Consider the following 21,229-nt stretch of genomic DNA (forward strand, 5'->3'; position numbering starts at 1 on the left):
GCAGGAGGACGAGATGAGGTCAGGAGAATCCAGAGAGGACGTAAACTAACGATGCACCGGTCGTTTCTTCAGGAACCTGCAGTGACCGGCAGGTTAGAGCCGATCATATAATTCACAGCCAATAAACTCTTCTTCTAAAACCTTTCATATAGTTTTTTAATTCTCTTAAATCATCTGAGGGAAGTTGGGTGTTGGTGCGCACGAGGCTGGAGCTGCTGCACCAAAGCCCAGAGGACGTTCACTTCACTGAGCTTCTTCTGTGCAAACTGGAGAAAAAGACCCAGGTTTCATCTTCTGCTCCTTTTCATTTCCAGGAAGACGGTAAAAGTTCTTCTTTACTCAAAACTACACAACACGAAGTTAAGTTTAAAATAAAACCTGAAACAACAACCGAGATTTGTGTGTTTCTGTCGCTCAATCAGCAGCGATTTCATTACTCTTTGCTCTTTTAGTGCCGATGAGCTGTTTTGCTGCTGCTTTAAATTTTAAATCATCTGTTAATGAGTCGAAACATAAACATTAAGATGCATAGTTATACAAAATATAATAAAAGTATGTTCGAGGTGAAGCAGATTTTCTGGGGATTTGTCTCTTTGAGTTTCTCTTTGAATCGAGCTGCTGCTCCGACAGCGAAACTTCAGACGTGTCGAACCAACGCGAGGAGGAAACTCAGTATAAACTCTTTTTAAGAGTCTCATCCTCTGCAGCTCGTTTGGAGACGTGACCTCTGACCTCGGCAGCGAGTAACGTCCTCGTGGGCGTTATTGCTACAATAGGAGCTTTTCTCTGTAAACTTCATCCCTTTGTGCCGAACGGCCTCCAGACGCTGCTGCATTAAAGTGCCTCTGGATCCAGAGAGCGACTCTGAAGGCCTCACGCCGACGTCGTGATTCAGCTCCTGGAGGAACAGAGCCGTGTGCCCGTCGCTCCGATCGGCCGCGTCGACCACGACACTCTAAATAGTAATAATACTCTGTCTTCATCTTGTATTTACACACAGTGCACTTTGCTTGACGCGATGCTTTGGATGTTTGAGGGACTGAATTCACAGTAACTCTGATGATTACAAGAAAAAAAAAAAGTTATCTTTCTTTCAGTTTCTGAACCAGATTTAGAAAAGTTGCAGTCGATGAGTTTAGAGCCAGTTACACGTTTCACTGCGACACTGAAAACGAACGTTTTTTTTGTTGTTTTTTTAACGTTTAAAACCGGTATAAAATATTTTCGTGTTTGATCGTCGAAGGTTTAAAATCTGTTTGAAATCAGCGTTGAATTCACATTGAAACTGGTAAAATGTCCCTGTCACACATCAACACAAAGAGATGAACACACTCACACACACACACACACACACACACACACGATGCAGACACACACACAGGGTGCAGGTGGAGAGAGCTGCATATAGGGGCTACTATACCTCTTTGTGTTGTAGGTACCTCTCCATATAGATTATTATGTCTATGTACAATATTTATATTTTTACAATAATCTGGCTGCCCCTCGTCTAATTGAAATAATACCACAGAACTGGGATTTCTCTCTTCGACCAGTAAGACGTGATGTCACAGACTCTACCGTTCCCCTCCCGACACAGTGTTCCCCTAAGGCTTTCTACAGTGACGAGCTCCTGGTGACGGTCACGAGATTGAGCGGGGGTGTAAAAATGGTCATAACACCACTGAGCAATCAGTCAATCAGTCAATCAGTCAATCAACCGGCACAACACGACTGTAAAGAAAACGGACGACTTAAGACTTCACCATATGCAGGTTCAAAAATACAGTACATCTTGATTTTGGGAAATGAATGAACAACAACGGCGATATGCACGGCATACAAACGCATGCTCGCTCTCACACACACACACACACACACACACACACACACACACACTCAGGCTACATGTTGTAGGCCACGTAGATGGGGTCGAGCTGGTCTTGTAAGAAGCCGTCGCGGAGGTGCATGCGCTGTTTCTCGCCGCGAGAGTTGATAGGGATGACGCCGATGTCCGTCACCACGACCACGCCCACAATCAGGTAGTGCTCCTCCAGCACCGCCTTGGTCACCATGGGAACCAGGTCCAGGGCTTCCTGCTCGGAGCCCTCCAGCTCCACCACCACCACCAGCAGGTTGGTCCAGGGGAAGACGGCACTGGTGAAACAATCACATTTCACTTTCATTACCTTTCATCTGATGTTTGACTTTCTTCAGCGGCTGATCTCTAAGTGCGTCTGTCGGCTGTTCGCTGCAGATACGTAGTAAATCTAGGAGAGCAGAGGACACGTACCACTCCATGATGCTCTTGTGTGCACGTATGACGGAGGTCTCGATGTCGATGGGATGATATCTCATCCCTCGCAGCTCCATGGCCTCCTCCAGAGCTCCCACCACGAACAGAGCGTCGTGTCTCTCTGTTCACACACACACAACCAGAGTTTCAGTTTCCGGAGACAAAGACGACGGGTTAACGTGAGAGAAGGAAGTAAAACTGACCTCCGTTGGCGTCTGTGAGCTCGGTGCGGCGGAGGAAACCCAGATAACCCGTCCTGGCCCAGATCGTCTGAGTGTCGCCAAAACTCAGTCTGGAGCTAAAGTGGTCAGACTGGAGAACCTCCTCGCCGTAACCGCTGTAGTAACCGCTGCCGTTATGAGCGCTATGCACCCAAATCTGAGAAAATAAAGAAAAATGTATTGACGACAGAGATAAAAGATAAAACTGGAGATGGAAGGAACAAGAGAAAAGATAAAGAAAAGATGAAGATGTAATAAAATAAAGAGACGTGGGCGGACCTCTCCGAGGTGCGAGTCTCCCAGAGGTCCCTTCGTCTCTGGGTTGGCGATAATGATTCGAACTCCAGGCAGGATCTAAAAAAAAGAATCAGTCGTCATGGTTACAGCTTCATGAATACAACTCTATAAATAGATCACAGCTTCATCTTCCTCGTCGACCACAGTTCAGCACATTCACTCCCACTTTTTGTTTTGTGACACGTTCTGTTCCAGAAGCATCAGAGGAAATAAGACTGGAAGAGCTCTCTCTCTCTCTCTCTCTCTCTCTCTCTCTCTCCTCTCTCCCCTCTCCCCCCCCCCCCCCCCCCCCCCCCCACGTGAGTCAAAAGAAACAGCGGAGCGACAGAAGACCGGCGAAGAAACGTGACATCTTCACTTTGTGTGTGTCAGCAGCGTGGGGGTGGGGGTGGGGGGGGGGGGGGGGGGGGGTGTGTGACGAAGATGAAGAACGTCTCCTCAGGCTCCAGGAAAAGATCTGACAGTTTCCTGTTTCTACTCAGTGTCCGTATGATCCATCGAAGTGAGGTTATTTCAGTCGTGTCTGTCTGTGTGTGTGTCTCACTTTTACCATGCACTCGCAGAGATTAGCCCTGGGTCCTGTCTCTCAGGTAACAAGGAACAAGGAAGGAAGGAAGGAAGGAAGGAAGGAAGGAAGGCTAACACTCACCTTGCCGGACTCCATCAGCGGCAGACTGTGAGGAGAACCTCGCTCCACTAACCGAACCCTGAAGGACAAACATGTGCAGAGATTAAATATTTCTGTGTGGCGGTGAAGAGTCAGAGATGTGTGATGAGCGGATCGTGGCACCTGTCGTGACGCAGCGCTCTCATGTCCACGTACACGGTGGTGGGGTCCGGCCCTGAAGTGCCCTGCAGCCAATCACAACACAGACACTGTGAACACGTGACCAAGAACCTGTGAACTTGATCAACATCACTGGAGCTGCACGAGTTCGTCCAGAGAAACAGTCGACAGTCGGTTTTCTGCTCTTGTTCACAGTTTTTAAATTACAGCGACTGACACAAAGACACCGGAACAATAGGTCTGAAACAGTTTTGTGTTTTTCACCAAAACCTTAAACGTTTTTAAAGTTTTTGCCTCAAACATTTATCGGAAATGGAAAAATCTGATAAAAACATGTCTTTTTTATTCTTTCTATAAAATCGTTTTATAGGCAAGACAAAAAAACAATAAATTGAAAATGACAACAGTTTGCAGTTGAAGCCCGGAGCTGTGCTGGGTCTCACCTGCAGGCAGATGGCCAGGTTGACTCTGCAGCCGAAGGCCGTGCTGACGGAGCGAGGGTGAAGGCCGAGGTCTTTGAACAGCTTGGAGAAGGAATGTGTGAGCGACATCCTGGGCCGCTCCTCCGCCACCACCACACAGGCCCGAACCCGGGACAGATCCAGACCCCGAGCCTGGAGGACACACACAGCTCATCAGCTTTGGTTTTTAACTTCTCAGTTTAGCTTCATGTACCTAAACCCTACACTTTGGACAAAGTTAAGAATTACGTTAAGCCGTAGGAGTTTAACCGAAGGATCTAGTGAAGGTGTCGTGTGACTCACAAGTGGAGAAATAAAAACATGTGAGTGACTAATAAGAAAGTCCAGTGAGTAAAGTACGTGTTGACTTGTCACTGTGTTCAGCTTCCAGTCTCCATGGAGACGTAAAGACAGATAATCACTGAAATGAAGTGTGCGACTCTGTGTCAGCGACCAATCAGAGACTCTCAGACGTGGCCTCAGGCTGAGCAGACGGAGTCAGGTTATTAAAGGGGGGGGGGGGGGGGGGGGGGGGTGAAGTCGGTCACAGGGAGGCTGAGGAACCAGGTTCCAGAGGAGCGGGGAGATGGAGTGACATCACTTTGTGTACTTCAGGTGATTTATCTCTAACCTCATGAAATTCAATCTTCCTGACAAATGTCTGCTTGTTGATGAATCAGAAACCCGACTCGACGGCGGCGGCGTGCTGACCTTGAGCGCCTCGGTCTGCAGGCCGAGTCCTTTGGTGCAGAGCTCCATGACGCTGTAGGAGCAGAACGTGTCTCGCACCCTCAGCTGGCTGACGGCCAGCAGCCACAGCGCCGGGTTGGACTCCAGCTCCACCGGAGGGATCAGGATGGACTGGTGGCCCGAATACACACTGCAGACCACACAGAGACAAGAATAAAGATTCAGTATATCGTGCACTTCAGGAGCAGTAGTGTGTCCTTTGTTATTAAACTAGTCTTTATGTGAGCAGTCGGTCTTTGGATATTCTCATTTTGAAGGTGATTTGCAGTCTGATTCGACTTTTAACGCAGCAGCAGAAGATTGTCAGGCCAAGTTCAGAATTTATGAGCCGAGAAGAAACCAGAGTGGAGATCTGGAGCCAGAAGTGAAGATTTAAAGACGACAGTTTCAGACGCGGCGTCACAGATGAATGTTCCTGAGGAGAATCTCTGTTCGTGTTATTAAAGGACACCAGACGACTTTCGGACATAAATCACAGCTCCAGTATAACATGTAGTGAAAAGTGTCCCGACAGATGAAGCAGCGTTTCTCTGGTGAATCTCAAACCTGAGAAAGTCATGAAGAACTAACACCGTGTGGCCAAAAGTATGTGGACGTCTGTTTGTGATGAAGGGACTTTTTATTTTGAAGCAACAGCTTTATAAGTTCTTCTTTAAGATGGTGAGGGGGGGGGGGGGGGTACACATTTAAAGGTTGCACCAACCTGCAGAGACACCAGAGGACGAAGCCGAGGCCGCAGTAAGGATCCAGACAAATGGCCACTTCTCTGGACGGGTACAACTCACACTGCAGCTTCACCGACCGGCAGAAGGCTCCAACGGCATTGTGGGACATCTGGAAAATCGGCGTGAGGACAGAGACACACAACAACACAAACACGGAACAGGACGGAAGGTTGGACAGTTAATACACGGGTTACTCAAACTGATCTTCAGGCTGTTGCTTAGTGATAGTTTTAAACATTTCCTCTAATTCCTTCATTTAAAAATGATTATTGTTGACAACACAAATCCTTGTTTGATTTGTAAATTGTATAAATGTGTGGTCCTGCTGTTGAAGGCCTTCAGATGTCCTTCTCATGCTCGAGGCAACATGTGTCTCTGAGCTCTGAGTATCTCACTACATGTGTGCGGCTTCCACAGTAACACATCTCTGTAACCATCTTTCCCGTGTGCACTACACTGTGTGTTGTTCATCGCTGCTCCCGGTGGAATTAAACCATGAGGAATAAATGAAATGAGGAGAGGAGCAGGTTCGGGGCGACGGGACGAGAGGATCAACGCTGAGCTGACCTGAACTCCGGCCAACATGCCGGTCGTGGACACGCTGAAGTCCAGATAGGCCAGGCCATCAGGGTTGGTGGGTTTATGGAGAGCTGGAGGCTTCTTCTTTGGCAGGTCATCTGCAGAGCGCACACACACACACACACACACACACACACACACACACACACACACACAGTTTGTTATATTACACAATCTGTTCACTTACATTCATTTCAGAGACACTAACCTCCAGTTGAACCCACAATACAACTACAGCTCTAACAGTCATGGAGAGAAATTGAAAAATGTCCTGTTTTTGTAAATGTTCTGTACAATTTTCCAGTTTTACTTGAATGGAAACATAAAATACTGATGGATGTTTGTCCCGTGATTCTAAAGGGAGAAGTAAAAGTTAAGGTTTTATTATTATGGAGATCTGAAAAATGCCCAGTTCAGATGAAACTGATGTTTCTGATGTGTTTTAAAACTCGAACAGAGCAGCGTGGACGAAGCTGTGAGGTCCCTACAAGTGAGGAAGTGATGGTTTCCATGAGTGTGTGTGTGTGTGTGTGTGTGTGTGTGTGTGTGTGTGTGTGTGTGTGTGTGTGTGTGTGTGTGTGTGTGTGTGTGTGTGTGTGTGTGAGAGAGTGTGTGAGAGAGGACACAGTACCAGTGTCCAGAACAGGAGGCCAGTTCCTGATGTCCACAGTGGCCATGGCCTCCTTGGAGCGCAGCAGCTTACAGATGACCGCCGTGGTCATCACACAGGCTGAGTGACTAACCTGGAGAGAGGAGGTCGAGAGGGGGGGGGGGGGGGGGGGGTCAGGGGTCAGAGGTCAGAGGTCAGCTGCACTTCAGCGTAGCCATAACAAATACTCTCTAAAAATGTACTGATCAAATATCCATTGAGAGGAGGGACATCCTGACCTCGACGATCATCTTGACGGTGGGCAGGGTGGTGGAGATGTTCTGAGGGTGGGGGGGTCTCACTGTGATGGGAACGCAGCCGGCGTACAGGCAGCCGTAGAACGCCGCGATCAGGTCGATGCCTGCAGGAGACACAGAGGGACGGAGGGACAGAGGTGTGAGCGCTCGGTGACGCTCCTGTCTTCGTCCTGCGGGTACGAGCGAGCCTCTCACCTGGAGGGTAGACCAGAGCGACGTGGTCTCCTTCCTGCAGACCCCCTCTCTCCATCAGCAGAGCGGCCACTCGCTCCGCTCTCTTGTGCAGCTGCAGACAGGTGAGAGAGCTGGACACTGCCCCCTGGAGGGGAGACGAGGCAGGTGGAGAGAAGAGTGTAAAGATCACTGATAAACTTCAGGCTACAAATAAGTGTAAAAGCTAAATCCTGTACAAACATTATCTTTTCATCATTTCCTCTCATATAATAATATAAAATGAAAATTAAACAGTTTTCTTTTACTCAGATATTTTAGAATCTGCTTTTCGGAGCTCCACTCAACACATTGATGGACTTTGATTTTTCTCTTTATAAAAACCACGTCATCGCTCCGACACGGAGCCAAACAGAGTTGATGACCACATGTGGCTGCAGGGGGCGCTGTGGCTCAGTAACATTTGTGCTTGTTAAACAGGAAACAGGATGTGAGCTGTTACCCGGGAGCTGAGCAGGGTGTAGAGGACGTGGTCCGGTGTGGTCTGAGCTCGCCACTGCAAAACCTCCGACAGGAACAGGAACTAGAAAACACAGCGGCGTCATCAGATCGAACTGTGTTTCTTTTTTAAACGCGTTTTCTGCACAGTGATTGTGTGTGTGTGTGTGTGTGTGTGTGTGTGTGTGTGTGTCTGTGTGTGTGTCCCACCTGATCGTTGTCGTCAGTTTGTCCCAAATCTCTTCCACTGGCCTGAGCGATCCTCTTCCCTGACACCAGATTCCCCACCATCACAGAGGCAGGTCCGATCTCTGCAGCTCACACACACACACACAGACACACAAAGACACACACACACACACAGTACTGAGCAACTAAGCAAGTACAACACCTTCCCACCAGAAAAGCAAGCAGCTCTGGGTATTCAAACAGCGCCGTCTCTCACCTGGTTGTTTCTGCCGGGGTTTGGGCAGGTTGGTGACGCAGGTGTGGGGGCACATGAGCACGTTGCAGGGGTGCAGCCCCCCCTCCAGGTACAGCTGCTTGATCTCTGACAGGTGGATCCCGCCCAGAGGAGTCTTGGGCAGCGTGTTGGCCGGGACCAGAGCGAGGCAGAACACGCCCACGCCGTGGATACTGTCTATGGCCTGAGAGGGATGGAGGACAGTGGGATTATCATCTGTTCAGCATCATCATCAGCGTACTCTTCCTCACGGTTTGTGAGAGGCGACCTACCTGCAGGACGCGGCTCATCCACTGGAAGCTGTCCTCCTCTGTGGAGTCGGGTCTCTGCTCGGCCACGACCACGATCCTCTCGTCCCTCAAAACCGTCACAGAGAACACGGCTATCCTGCAGGGACGAAGCAGGGACGAAGCAGGGACGAAGCACAGAAGCACTCGTCAACAGAGCTGATCTGACCTTTTCTCTCCGTGGTCGTTCCTCAACATGAGGCAACGAGTAAAATGATCAATCAGCAAAACAAACTAAACATCGGCTCAGAGAAGTTGTTTTTACAGATGAAGCAATCGTCCGTCAACGTAAAGAGAAAATTATTATTTTAAAAAAATGTTAGCAGCTGAACACGATACTGAATCAAATCCTAAGCTGCCAACCAGTGATATAAATATCAGCTACAGATCAGTCATCGCTCCCCGATGTCACTGAGGCTCTAAATTAGATGTGGACTGAGAAACCCTTCCTGTGTGGAGCGGGAGGTTTTTATTTAGCAGCAACAGGTGAGTCATTCTGTGAAGCCTGCGATGAAACTCAGCCTCAAGTGAAACTCTGAAAACATTTCATCAGGCCGGGTCTCGGAGGAGAGGCTCAGTTTCCTGTCGTCCATCAATACAGCAATAAACTTCCAGAGTAAAGTAAAATATCACATCATGACGGCCACACTCGTCTCAACAGGGCTAAATAACTGACCTGTCTGTAGACATTGTTCATTTGAACCAAGTGTCACAACGAATATCACCGGCTGCCAAACAATTTGAGATTGTTTCAGACAGAGGCTGAAAGGAGGAGCTGCAGCAACGCACAGTTTGAGCAGATGTTTTATTCATTATGAGAAGAGAGTAACCGAGCCAGGTTTGATGTGAATGATGTTAAAGACTCTTTATCTGATTCTCAGTGCGACTCCAAAACGCTCTGGTCTTTGTCCCACTCACCTTCCTCTGTAGACAAATTTCATTGGCTCCACCGCCAGCGCCGTGGCAACGATGTCGTCGGCGTTGTGCCTGCGCCCGCTCACCATGATGAGTCCATCCATCTTGCCGGTGATGAAGACGAGGCCGCCGGGGCCGATGAAGCCCAGCAGGCCGGTCCGCACGAAGCCGTACTCGCTGATCAGCCCCCCGCCGGAGCTCACCGGGTAAACCTGCAAACACACAGGCGTTCAGCAGCGCAGTCGCCATGGCAACCAGTCAGCACTGGAGCTGCATGACAGAGCCAGGATCAGATATGGTTGTATTTTTAACTTTTATGTTGATAATGTCTCACTGCAGGTTTTAATAGAGCAGATAAGATGGTCAGGCTGACGCTGCAGAGACATCCACTGTTACGTTTATAACAACACACCTTAGCGGCAGATTAAGATTCAAATAAAGAATTAAAATGGTTAAGATGGGAGATAATATCACTAAACCCAGAATAAAAGGAAATTCTGGGATCTCAAATATTCATTTTTTGGACATAAATGCTCAGAATTTTCTAAAATGTTTCTTATTTGTCTCGGATATTAATCTGTTTAGATTAAAGACATGACGTCAGGCTTTAGGGACTTGAGATGTGAACTGTTCACGACATTCTTCACCCAGGCGCTTAATTAATCCAGAAGATAATCCTCAGGTTGTGAAAGTGAGAATCTGTGGAGACACATTCAAACTTAATGGGTTCCGTGTGCATGCTGTGGTGTTAACATGGTGTTAACATGGTGTTAACATGGTGTTAACTGTAAACTATATCAACAATCAGTGTGAGTGAAAAGATCTCAGTCAGGGTTTGAGGTCGGCTGCGTCTGCAGAAAACACGCCGGCCACTTCACCTCGAAGCAGTTCTTGGTCATGCCAGTCAGGCCGTAGTAGGAGGTGCCGGTGGCGATGGAGCAAACGCAGAGTTCGCCGATCTCGTCCGTCTGACAGAGCTGAGGGACGCCCTCTGGCCTCACCACGCACACCAGGCCTGGGAGAGCGAGGGGAGAAAAGAAAAGAAAGAAAAAACGCAGGATTAACACCGACTGTGACATTAATCAACCAAATGCACCCGTTTAAAAAACCACGTGTCTCAAGTCACATTTCTCAGAATCTCATCTTAAAGTAGGTTTGCTCTGACCCAATTCAAACATCTGCATCCACCAGAAACCAGGTGGCTTCAGTGAGTGGGTTTAAACTGAACCTCTGCAGCAGGTTCACATCTGAACATACGAATTAATGCCAGAACATTTTCAGTGATGGTTCTGATTAGGTTACTGGGAAACAATAATTCCACTGTTTAGTTTCCACTGACTCAGCGACAAATCTCAGGCTTTATTTTCCAGATGTTGAATCTCCTCCCTCACGCCAGAGGAAAATCAACTCGTCCGTTCCCGACAGCCTTTGATTAAACCGACAGATTCATTAATTAAATCCAGTCTCCTCTGCGGTGCAGTTCCCGTGACGAACAGTGGGTGGCGTGAGTTCAAGTGAGAGCTTAATTTGTGACAGCAATGTTCTGATTGGCTGTGGCAGCGTCTGCGTTTGATCAGCAGGGTTTACATGTTCTCCTCCGCAGATTACTGCGTCTTTATGGATTATAAAACACAGACTGTCACTACATCATGACTGAATCCTATTTACATGATAAACTCACTGCACAGTTGTCGAGAATATATATATATATATATAACTGGAATTTGTGTTTGTTATTAATTAAAAACAGAGTTTGACTCACTTTGAGTCTATGATATTTCTGTGGCACTTTACCAGTGTTATTGTCAATGCTTTAATTATAATGATGGACTAAAACACTCTATGATGATTGAATTTTTAAGTGGAGAGAAGATTTATGAGCAATACATTTGTTAATAGATGTAAAAATTATAAAACTTTACTGATCCCAGCGTCTCAAATAGACTTTCTTTTTGTGATAGTAAACTGAAAATCTTTGTGTTTTGCAAATTTACACACAGACAGACAGACAGACAGACACACAGACAGACACACAGACAGACACACAGACACACACACACACACACACACACACACACACACACACACACACACACACACACACACACACACACACACACACACACACACACACACACACACACACACACACACCTCCTGGTGTGACGGTGCCTACGTCCTGCACGGTGAGAACAGAGAGACGTTCCTCTGTGTCCACCCTGACGACCCCGTAGGTCAGACCCTGCATGGACAGGACGCCTCGACCCGGGGGCTGGCTGCTGTCCTCCACTGGCCTGGACACAACACACACATCTTCACTTTACATTTTAAGAGACCCTGACCCTCAAGACAGAGGAGGTGGCCCCTCGTTAGGCCCCGTGAGACAAATGGTGATTGTACAGATATAGTTTGATTGGATTCTAAAGTTGCCTAAGTAGGTAAACAGGTACTTTATGGTAATGTATTGTGTAATAAAGTGATTTAATACAGTAAACACATATTTAAACCCATTTCATCCACCAATGAGATTTTTTCCCACATAAACAACAAACTCTCTTTACCAGAGACTTTTTAACTTTGTGGAACGTTTACATTTACAAAAGAACAAATAGGAACGAAAAACAAAAAAACTCACGTCTCCTTCAATATTACATACATAATATATATATATATATATTCAATCAGTAGTTTAAAGGTGAAATACTTTGATTTATTTGCTTGTAATTGATCAGTCATGTTCGTGCAGGTTTTATTGATTAAGAACTCTGAGTGATTTCTTCTTCTCTGTGGATGCGTTTGTGTGAACATTTGCATATTTGTGATTCTGTGCTTGTTTGCATAATCAATGTAAGTAGAAATGACTGTGTGTGTGTGTGTGTGTGTGTGTGTGTGTGTGTGTGTGTGTGTGTGTGTGTGTGTGTGTGTGTGTGTGTGTGTACCTCCTGATGGCCACGGTGAGGGCCTCTGGCGAGCTGGCGCAGGGACAGATGACGTCGGCTCTCAGCCCTTTGGTCTGAAACACGTTGAGGAAGGCGTCGCAGGAGGAGATGGACCCTGACGGACACAAGCAGCCACAAACTGTCACAAGTGTTTTCTCTCGGGGCCGAAACCTTATTACTGTAAAACAACTTGGAGGAGGAAAATCTTTTTACTACTTGAACTCAGTTCTTTTGAATTTAGTGTTAAGATCCAGCTAATCCATCACGGTGAGATATTTCCTGTCGATTTGGTTTTTTGAAGGTGACGACATCTTAACGCTGGAAAAATCTAACTCTAACAAAATGAAAGATATTACAGCGCAAAAAAACTACATTTCCAGGTCTGCAAGTTGATACTGAAATGAACTGAGACTGTCCAGTAACCATAAGGTAAATATTATGTCATCTGTAAATCTTTAAAATATGCAAAAAACATAATTTTGAACAATTGAGTTATTTAAGTTCCTGGTTTCTAATGTTACATATCAGTTGTTTCCACTCTAGTTGGGTTAACAAACATTTATTGTACCAAATGTGTGTAGTTGGACACATGCGACTCTATTCCTGTAAAATGACCCAGATTCTCGACTTCCCCAGAGGATACACCTCTCATCAGTCCACCGTCAGTGAGGGGCTCTGTGGAGTGGGAGCTTACAGGGATTCGATCCGTCGGCCACCAGCAGCATGCGCAGCGAGCTCAGGTTGATGTCCTTCTGGTCTTTGTGGGCCACAAGAGCCCAGTGCATGTCTCTGGACTTCACACAGGCCACCTTGGCTGCAGGGGCGGGGGGGGGGAGGGTCCACACACACACACACACACACTAAATTAGCATTGACTCTATTTGACGGACAGCTGAATGGAGTAGAATTGACTGAGCCGAGTGGCAGGTGCAGTGTGACTGACCTTTGTACTGGCAGACTTTCTGGATCCACGACAGAGGATTGACCTTCATCAGCGAGTAGGGCACGCTGATCACGTGCATCATGTTCATGACACTCTGCACAACACACACACACAGACGCACACAACATGAGACACTATACCAGCAGCTTGCTACACCTGCTAAAACTCCTCTTGTCATGAAAAGCTCCACAACTTGTTGTTAGAACATTCAAATACAGGATTGCACATCTAATCTTTAATTTGTAGTAACAGGAGTGTTTCTAGCGCCACCTTCAGACGAGAGGGAGACGAGGGTCGTGATCTCTGACCTGCAGAGGGAGAATCTTACCGTCAGGATGCCGTGCCACAGGCCCACGTCCTTCTTAAAGTCCAGAACATTCACTATGGTTTCCGCTACAGACAGAAAACAAGAGAAAAGGTTAGATGATCAGGAGCTGTGTGTGTGTGTGTGTGTGTGTGTGTGTGTGTGTGTGTGTGTGTGTGTGTGTGCATACCCTCAGTGTAGCTGCAGGACTGCGTGAGCGCCTGGCAGTGTGTGAGCAGAGCGATCCTCGTCACCGTGACTCCCAGCACGCTGCCGTCCTTACAGGTTTTATACTGAAAGGAGAACAACAGACGGATCCATGAAGAGAGACGAGAGGAAGGAGTGCAGACAGAAATTAGAAGATATACGATTTATTAAAATGTGTTTTCACAGAAAAATCTGAAAATGCCCGATTTTTAACTGGTTTTAATGGATGTTGATTGTTTTCAATTGTTTTTTGTTCCATTGTGTTTTATTCCTTGTATTTTGTAAAACACTAAGTAACCTTTCTATAATAATAAAGTTTTATTATTTTTATTTCTATTATTAGAGCCCAGTGATTTGTGAGGTGGCCGGAACAATGTCAGCTCGAATTTAAGACAAACTGACGACTCAGCTTCTGTTACAAGAGGACACTGATTCACTGTGTGTGTGTGTGTGTGTGTGTGTGTGTGTGTGTGTGTGTGTGTGTGTGTGTGTGTGTGTGTGTGTCAGTGTGTGTGTGTGTGTGTGTGTGTGTCAGTGTGTGTGTGTGTCAGTGTGTGTGTGTGTTGGCTGACCTCTATGTAAGCAGTGTCGTTGTTTGCGTCCTTGATGTGAGGGAACCAGTCTCTGGGAGGTTTGGACAGATGCTTCGACTCTGTTACAAACCACAGCAGCTTGGGCCAACCTGCAGAGAGAGAGAATATAATAATATAGAATATGATTATTCAAATACTCAGTTGTTTCCTATTTCACCGCAACTAATGAGACAAAAGAAAGAGCAACAACAAGGAGAAACACAGAGTTTTACACCTTCGCCTTCAGTTAATTTAAAAATATCAGTTAAAACATTCACTCATTCATTCATAAACAGAATGATTCTATTAGCAGCTACATTAACCTGTCCTGTCTTTACAGTTCATGTTTATTAAAATGTGAGTTTTCAAACCTTTAATATATTCATGGTTCATTTTGTCTCACCAGGACTGACCGCCCCCCCCCCCCCCCCAGGGAAACCATCAAGCCTTCACAAAGCGGCCATGATTGATGAGTTCCACTCTGACCTTTGAACTGTGGGATCTCTCCTGTTGCACTCTTGGGCAGACCCTTGTGGCAGGCGTCACTGGTCAGCGCCACGGTAACGCCACAGCTTCCCAACAGGAATCCAATCTGCTGGCTGCCGGCATCCTATTGGACGATACAGACAAGGGACACCCCCACACCCGACCAGCACCGTGTTGGTAAGAAAACGTTCAGGTACATCCAAAGTTAACTCTTTCATTAATATACAGTGAATGTTAATTTAATAAATGGACATGTCTGCGTCACACAGTGGTGAAACCTGCAGACGGCCGCGGGACAGGAAACAGAATTTCAGGCTTAAACCACATTTATACACATTTTTCCTTTATCTAATCAGTTTCCTCAGTTTGTGGCTGTTAGCGGTTGTAAATACTGTCACATCATAACTGGTGGAAATACTAAAGAACTAGCTCTTCTGACATGTGACGTTTGCTGCACTGCTGCTGCGTTGTTTCTCCAGCAGAAGAAGAAATGTTATGGAAAATCCTGCAGCACGAATGCAGGATGGTGGGGGGGGGGGAAGGGGTTCAAGACCGACGTGCAGCAAAAGGCATTTTCTGCTGCAGCAGGTAATCACTGTGTAACCATGCCAACACTGCACTGGTCATAACACTGCAAACGGCCAACTGAGCTCAAATAAAGAAATGACACTGGCAGCTGAATAGGAACAGAAAATTAAAAAACGCAACTTTCAGAAAAGCATTTGGTCAAATTACTGATTTCCATCCATCAGACGTGTTTATTTCCAGTCAACAGTTTCTCCTGCGATGGCAGAGAAACAGGACGGCTCCGTATCAAACGTCCTGAGTTTCAGACGAGTCTTTCTGCTTCAGACAGGATTATTTCATCAGAAAAGCTTCTTGCTGCCAAACAGCTGAGACTGAAGATCCAACACGTTGTTTCTCATCACAGAGAAAAGAGGCCGGAATGAAACACAGCAGGAGTTTGGAGCAGAGAGAATCAACCTTACTCTGCAGCACAGCGGTACGACCGGGTGGTGCTTGTTAATGGGACTAATGGGTGGATGTCATGAAGTACCTTGCGGCTCAGGGGCACCTCGATGGGGACGGGCACCACTTCGGCCAGCAGACATCCGTAGAAGGCCACCATGAAAGCTACTGGGTCGTTGTTAGGGAACACCAGCGCTACCTGGAGGAGGGAGAGAGGACAGCATGTGGATTCTGAGATGCTGGGGAACCGAATCACCTCATTTGTAAACATCAGCACGGATCAAGGGAGAAAAAAGTAAATCACGAACAAGAAAACTCAGTTTCTGAGCAACAAGCAACAAATTCCTTCACAACAGTTATAAATAAAATATCTGTTGACTGACGCGTGAGAATTAAAGTTTGTCTCAAACACTCGGTTCTTCTTCTTCTTCGTTATTGGCGGGTGGCGTTACAGCCGCTGAATTTAAAAATTCAGAGCGCATGAATTGCTGAATCGTTACAACTTGGCCAAACACAACAACAACAACAACAACAACACCGCCGCAGTGAAATGAGCACAAAGACGAGGAACCACAATCTGTGAACGGTGGCGGTGCGGAGGAGTGTGACTCACCCGATCCCCCGGTCGCACCATGGGCTCCTGCTTGCTGCCCAGTTTGTGGAGGATGTTGTAGGCAAGCTTGATGCTGCGAGACCACAGCTTCCCTGCAGGGGGCAGGACACAGGATATGAGTGTGTGTGTGTGTGTGTGTGTGTGTGCACGTGTGTGTTCTTTGTCTATTTCGAGGACACACAGTCGATAAAAGAAGAAAGAAATGTCTGCAGTGACGCCATTTAAGAATTTTCAGCAGGCGGGAGAGGTCACTGAAGACGATCATTTTCAGTTTGCTGTGGATCATAATCAAAAGTAAGAGTTGTCTAGTACAGTTATGGTTTTAATAAAGCTCCCACACACTGAGGGTGTCGGCCACAGGCCTGAAGTGAGAAATCCAATTCATGGTTTCAACTGAAGGTCCTTGATAAAGAAAAGATGGGTCATAAATTGCTGATGTTTGCTGGAACTGTATGATTTCATTCTTCCTTCAAGAGATCTGACGACAGATTAATCCTAAAATATACAAAACACAGTCTGTGCTCACTGATAAATACTGAAAATAAACTGTTGTCGGGTTTAGAATCTGGTTTCGAAGCTGAAATCAAATGTGGAGTCAATTTATATTTCCTGATTCAACTTTATTATCTTATTCAGTCACAGCTGCTTCGTGCTTAGACACACAATTAAGCATGGATTCACAAAGACCATGTGACTTCCTTTGCATGCGTGTGCATGGTGACTACATTCTACCACAGAGGTGCACGTCTGTGTTTAGAAGAAACATGTCGTGTGATTCTTCCAGGGATCATTGCACCTGTTCTGCTCCACGTGTGTAAAGACGTAAATGACGAGTGCTCGAGCGCCTGGTTACCATATGTGAGCACGTAGAGGGGCTTCCCTGCCGTGTCCAGGCTGGTGAGGCAGGGGGCTTTCGGGGAAATGGTTCCCCAGCGTTGGAGCGCAGCCTCCAGGGAGGGGGGCCAGTTAGTGACCACCCCCAGCGCCTCGCCTCGCACCAGCATCATCTCCGCCCCCTCTGGCCGCGGCTGATTGGGGTCCGGCTGCTGGACTGGAGATGAGGAGACAGATAACGTGTCACTGTGATGGTGAAAACACCACATGGAAACATTTAGCTCCAGTGAGACAGCGAGGAGGAAGCTGTAATCACACTCCGACACACTGCTCATGAATTAGCTGTTATTAATCCAGATGTATTGTGGGAATGTGAAGGTTCTGGACGGCTGAATTCTACTTTAATATTGAGTTTATTCGGCAGTAAGCCTCAGAGGGAGGCAGCACGGGGGGGGGATTCCGTCGGATTCAACCTTGAGCCATTGTCATAAAAAATGGATCCAGAGTGAACTGGAGGTCTCAGCCACTATATCAACCTCCGAGCTCCACATTATCTCGCATGGCCACACCGAAGATATTGACAACTCGCTTAAAATGAATCCAAACTCTGCTAGAAACGTGGAGAAATACCACTTTTCCAGAAGATGAGGATTCTGAAGACGACAATGAAAGATTAGCGACTTGAAACGAGGAGACAAAGACAGATGGTGAAGGAACGAGCAGAGACATTAAGATCTGCACTGATCTCCGGGCTCGAGATTCCTACGACATAAACTTCAAAAAACTTTGTGTTCTGTAAGACTGAAGATCATCTGGTCCCTAACATGGACTCCACGTGACCCTGGAAGGAAATGATTCTTTACTCTGTTACTGTTTCTACGAATCGCAGCTTGAAAACACCTGGGAGCCAGTTCAGGTGTTGTGCCTCGGCAGCTCCTACCCATCATGCCTCACTCTCTGCTGCACCCACCCAGCACATACTTTCAGATTAGAGGGTTTTTTAACCGCCAGCGCTCGTTCTGCTCTACGACTGCTGCTCCACTGCTCTGCCAGAAATCTCTCCAACCTTCCTCACAGCTGCAGATTTGCTTAATTCAGCCTCCACCTGCAGCCTCTGACTTCAGTCACAGGAAAAGATCCACGTAATCCGCGATGACTCCAAAGTGTGAGATTGAGCGAGTGACACTGCACCTTAAATCAGACAGAATCATGAGTCACGCCGACACAAAGACAGATTCTAACCCTCTAGAAGTTCATCGAAGTCGTCGACGAAGAACTCTCTCAGCGGAGGCCTGCGCGGCTGCTTCAGCGTGTTCACCAGCTGCTGGATCTTCGCCGACACACGACTGCTGACCGGGACACCTGCACAAAGCACAAAGACACCCTCAGACAGTGGAGTCTCATCAACGACAATAAGAGCCAGACCGATATGACTATAAATAATTATAAATAAAAAGAAAACAATCAAATTAAAGAACCTGAATGAAGAACAAACATATTTTTAGGTCAAATATGAACAGAAACTGTGTTTAATCTGTAAAGGGGTAAAAAAAAAAGTTAATCTGCTCATCTAGGGGAGTGACAGCAACAGCCTCGTTGTAATTGGTCAGTTCTCTAAGGTGGTGGTCCAATTAGAGATCACCTCCTGTTTCTATTTTTATCAAAGTGTCTTCAGTGTCTTTAGTCAGAGGCTCCAGTTGGGGGGCGGGCTTAAGCTGCCGCCGTGTTTCACACAGCGACAGCGATGACTCTCACCGTCGCCCGTCTCCATGCGCTCTGCGTTGCCGTACTTCTGCGTGTTCCTGGCAATGGTTCCCATGTTGGACATGTGGTGACGCTCAGTGTGGGAGTGAGACGAGTCCGACGAGTAGCCCGTCACATCCGGGGGGGCAGAGTGATTCTCTGGAGGGAGACAGAAAAACATATTCATCACTGCACTGTTTGTCAAGGAACTCGCTCTCTGCTCAATTAGTCAGGTTCTTATGCTCAATTGGACTTTTTAGTTAATTTGGGTCAAATCTCCGGGACACAGGAGAGCGTGAGGTCTGCGCTCGCTTTCCATTAAATGCTTATTTCAACACATTCTTTCTTTTAAATACTCTGATGCAAACTGTAAATGAAACCCAATCAGATCACAGTCAACACAAATCTGAAGGATTAAACAAGAAGCTCGACAGTAACTTTTAATACGTAGAAATCATTAAGAAGGTGCACATTTAAAAACGTTTTTTTTATAGAAGCAGGATTGAAACCACTATCTGAGGTCAGACTGCTCATTTGCTCTCTGCTACATCACACGTTCCTCTGATAAACCAGAATTATTGAAGCTTTCACCTCCTTCCTTCGTCTGACTTTGGCCCACGATCGATACCGTAAATGTCAGAAAAGACATCTGTTTACCTCGGAATATTCAACACGTAACCGAACAAGTATTTGGCTGAAACTCATCCCTGATTAAGACACTTCCACAGCCTGTCTCTGTGACAGGTTGAGTATTTTGGGGCTGTGACGTACCGTCTGACTCCAGCGGCGGTGGCCACAGCATGTCGGAGCCAAACTCACAGGATCGCCGCAGAGATCCTCCGTTCTCTGCGACGCTCAGAGCTCCCTTCCTCTTCAGGGACAAGTGGCCGATACCTGAATTCACAGGGACAGATATGTTGGAGACGAGGGGACAGAAAAAGACAATTAGAAAGTGTGAGTAAATAACATCGACAGAACAAATAGGGAAGCATCAATTAAAGAAAAGGGTGGTGGTGTAAATAAAACTGATAAAGTCAATGGTACTTAAAATAAGGAGGAATTACTAATGAATAAAAATTGATTGCAGCATAAAAATGGCATCAAATTAGAAGCTAGACTGGAAATATTAACTGTTATGTGCAGGATGGAATAAATACAAATGTGAAGACACCAGACAACAAGAGACAGAGCGGAGACATTTAGAAACAGATACAAAAGGTACAATAACAAAATCAAAGAAGGGAAGTGTGTTTATTCCCTTTATTAGATCTATAATGTATTAACTATATTAATCTAACTACATCAATTGGTAATAAATGATATCAACAGTGTTTCCACACGTTGTTATTACCCTCCTCTGTGACCCACACACGTGATCTCATCATGTGACCATTTGATGAATGAAGCTGCAGATCTGTAATGGAACGAGAACCAGTTGATCTTACCGTGGTGTGACTGGGACAGGAGGCTCTGCTGGTGGAGCGACTGGCCCAGGTGCGTGTGCGCCAGGTGTGCGTGCGCCAGGTGCGAGATGTGCGTGTGCGCCAGCGAGTCGGCCAGTCGCCCGGCGTTGCCGCTGCCGCCGCTCTGCGTTGACGAGGACGAGGAGGAGGTGGAGCCCAGGTGGGCGGGGCCCAACTGGGATGGGCGGCTCATCCAGTGCTCCATGCCCGACATGTCGTCGCCCGGCCCCGCCTCCTCCTCCGAGCCCGACGACGAGTCTGAGCACAGGGGGGACAGGCCTGGTGAGAGGCAGTGACCGCCATTATTCGTTAAGAAAAAACCTTCACACAACATCAACACACAGTGAAAGTAAAGTGTAAATCTTAACAAAACATTACAAGCTACATTAACCAGCTGTGCCTGAATATTAACCTCCTACGGTTGTTCCGTCTATGAGTCCATATGCTGTGCAGTGAAAGTGTTTCCTTTAAGTGGCAGAGGCGACGGGACTCGTGAGCTCACAGAGACAAAATGTCAATAATTCGTCGGCTTGCGTGGAACAGCCACGAGAACCAATTCAGTTAAAACTGGCTTCAGGCTGCGCATCGGCAAAGAGCCACAAGGACTCAATTTACTTCTTTAAATAAGATTCAATCATGTGAACACAGATGAGGCCCAGTTAACATCTGTGTGAATCTTAAATTTCCCATCTTAAACAGACACTTTCTACTTTAGATTCAGATTTGAGTGATTTCCTGTTTTACAGGAGCGTTTTCTGAGTCTGTGCAGAGACGTCAGGTTCGCAAATGAATTTCCTCAAAGG

At 46.7% G+C, this 21,229-nt stretch overlaps 1 protein-coding gene across 3 annotated transcripts in view; it reads right to left on the reverse strand.

Annotated features, from left to right (window-relative positions):
* Positions 1 to 937: 937 nt before the first annotated feature.
* Positions 938 to 21,229, reverse strand: part of LOC117753743 (disco-interacting protein 2 homolog C-like) — a 33,956-nt gene continuing 13,664 nt past the window's right edge. For 2 of the 3 annotated variants that reach the window (XM_034572037.1, XM_034572035.1), the window contains 34 exons: positions 20,409 to 20,705; positions 19,735 to 19,857; positions 18,976 to 19,122; positions 18,463 to 18,582; positions 17,240 to 17,437; positions 16,387 to 16,478; positions 15,862 to 15,972; positions 14,805 to 14,928; positions 14,319 to 14,428; positions 13,730 to 13,832; positions 13,564 to 13,628; positions 13,236 to 13,329; positions 12,987 to 13,106; positions 12,293 to 12,407; positions 11,508 to 11,647; positions 10,232 to 10,368; positions 9,357 to 9,565; positions 8,424 to 8,538; positions 8,134 to 8,335; positions 7,899 to 7,999; positions 7,693 to 7,773; positions 7,215 to 7,338; positions 7,002 to 7,123; positions 6,745 to 6,856; positions 6,102 to 6,211; positions 5,513 to 5,643; positions 4,771 to 4,939; positions 4,042 to 4,212; positions 3,602 to 3,663; positions 3,461 to 3,518; positions 2,794 to 2,868; positions 2,497 to 2,671; positions 2,291 to 2,414; positions 938 to 2,154 (listed from right to left, as the gene is read on the reverse strand). In XM_034572037.1, the coding sequence (XP_034427928.1) occupies positions 1,902 to 2,154; positions 2,291 to 2,414; positions 2,497 to 2,671; positions 2,794 to 2,868; positions 3,461 to 3,518; positions 3,602 to 3,663; positions 4,042 to 4,212; positions 4,771 to 4,939; positions 5,513 to 5,643; positions 6,102 to 6,211; positions 6,745 to 6,856; positions 7,002 to 7,123; positions 7,215 to 7,338; positions 7,693 to 7,773; positions 7,899 to 7,999; positions 8,134 to 8,335; positions 8,424 to 8,538; positions 9,357 to 9,565; positions 10,232 to 10,368; positions 11,508 to 11,647; positions 12,293 to 12,407; positions 12,987 to 13,106; positions 13,236 to 13,329; positions 13,564 to 13,628; positions 13,730 to 13,832; positions 14,319 to 14,428; positions 14,805 to 14,928; positions 15,862 to 15,972; positions 16,387 to 16,478; positions 17,240 to 17,437; positions 18,463 to 18,582; positions 18,976 to 19,122; positions 19,735 to 19,857; positions 20,409 to 20,705 (4,490 nt within the window). In that variant the 3' untranslated portion in view covers positions 938 to 1,901. The remainder of the gene's footprint in view (positions 2,155 to 2,290; positions 2,415 to 2,496; positions 2,672 to 2,793; positions 2,869 to 3,460; positions 3,519 to 3,601; positions 3,664 to 4,041; positions 4,213 to 4,770; positions 4,940 to 5,512; positions 5,644 to 6,101; positions 6,212 to 6,744; positions 6,857 to 7,001; positions 7,124 to 7,214; positions 7,339 to 7,692; positions 7,774 to 7,898; positions 8,000 to 8,133; positions 8,336 to 8,423; positions 8,539 to 9,356; positions 9,566 to 10,231; positions 10,369 to 11,507; positions 11,648 to 12,292; positions 12,408 to 12,986; positions 13,107 to 13,235; positions 13,330 to 13,563; positions 13,629 to 13,729; positions 13,833 to 14,318; positions 14,429 to 14,804; positions 14,929 to 15,861; positions 15,973 to 16,386; positions 16,479 to 17,239; positions 17,438 to 18,462; positions 18,583 to 18,975; positions 19,123 to 19,734; positions 19,858 to 20,408; positions 20,706 to 21,229) is intronic. The other variant, XM_034572036.1, reaches the window with a different exon arrangement.

The sequence above is a fragment of the Hippoglossus hippoglossus genome, chromosome 20, assembly GCF_009819705.1.
Source record: "Hippoglossus hippoglossus isolate fHipHip1 chromosome 20, fHipHip1.pri, whole genome shotgun sequence".
NCBI lineage: Eukaryota > Metazoa > Chordata > Actinopteri > Pleuronectiformes > Pleuronectidae > Hippoglossus > Hippoglossus hippoglossus.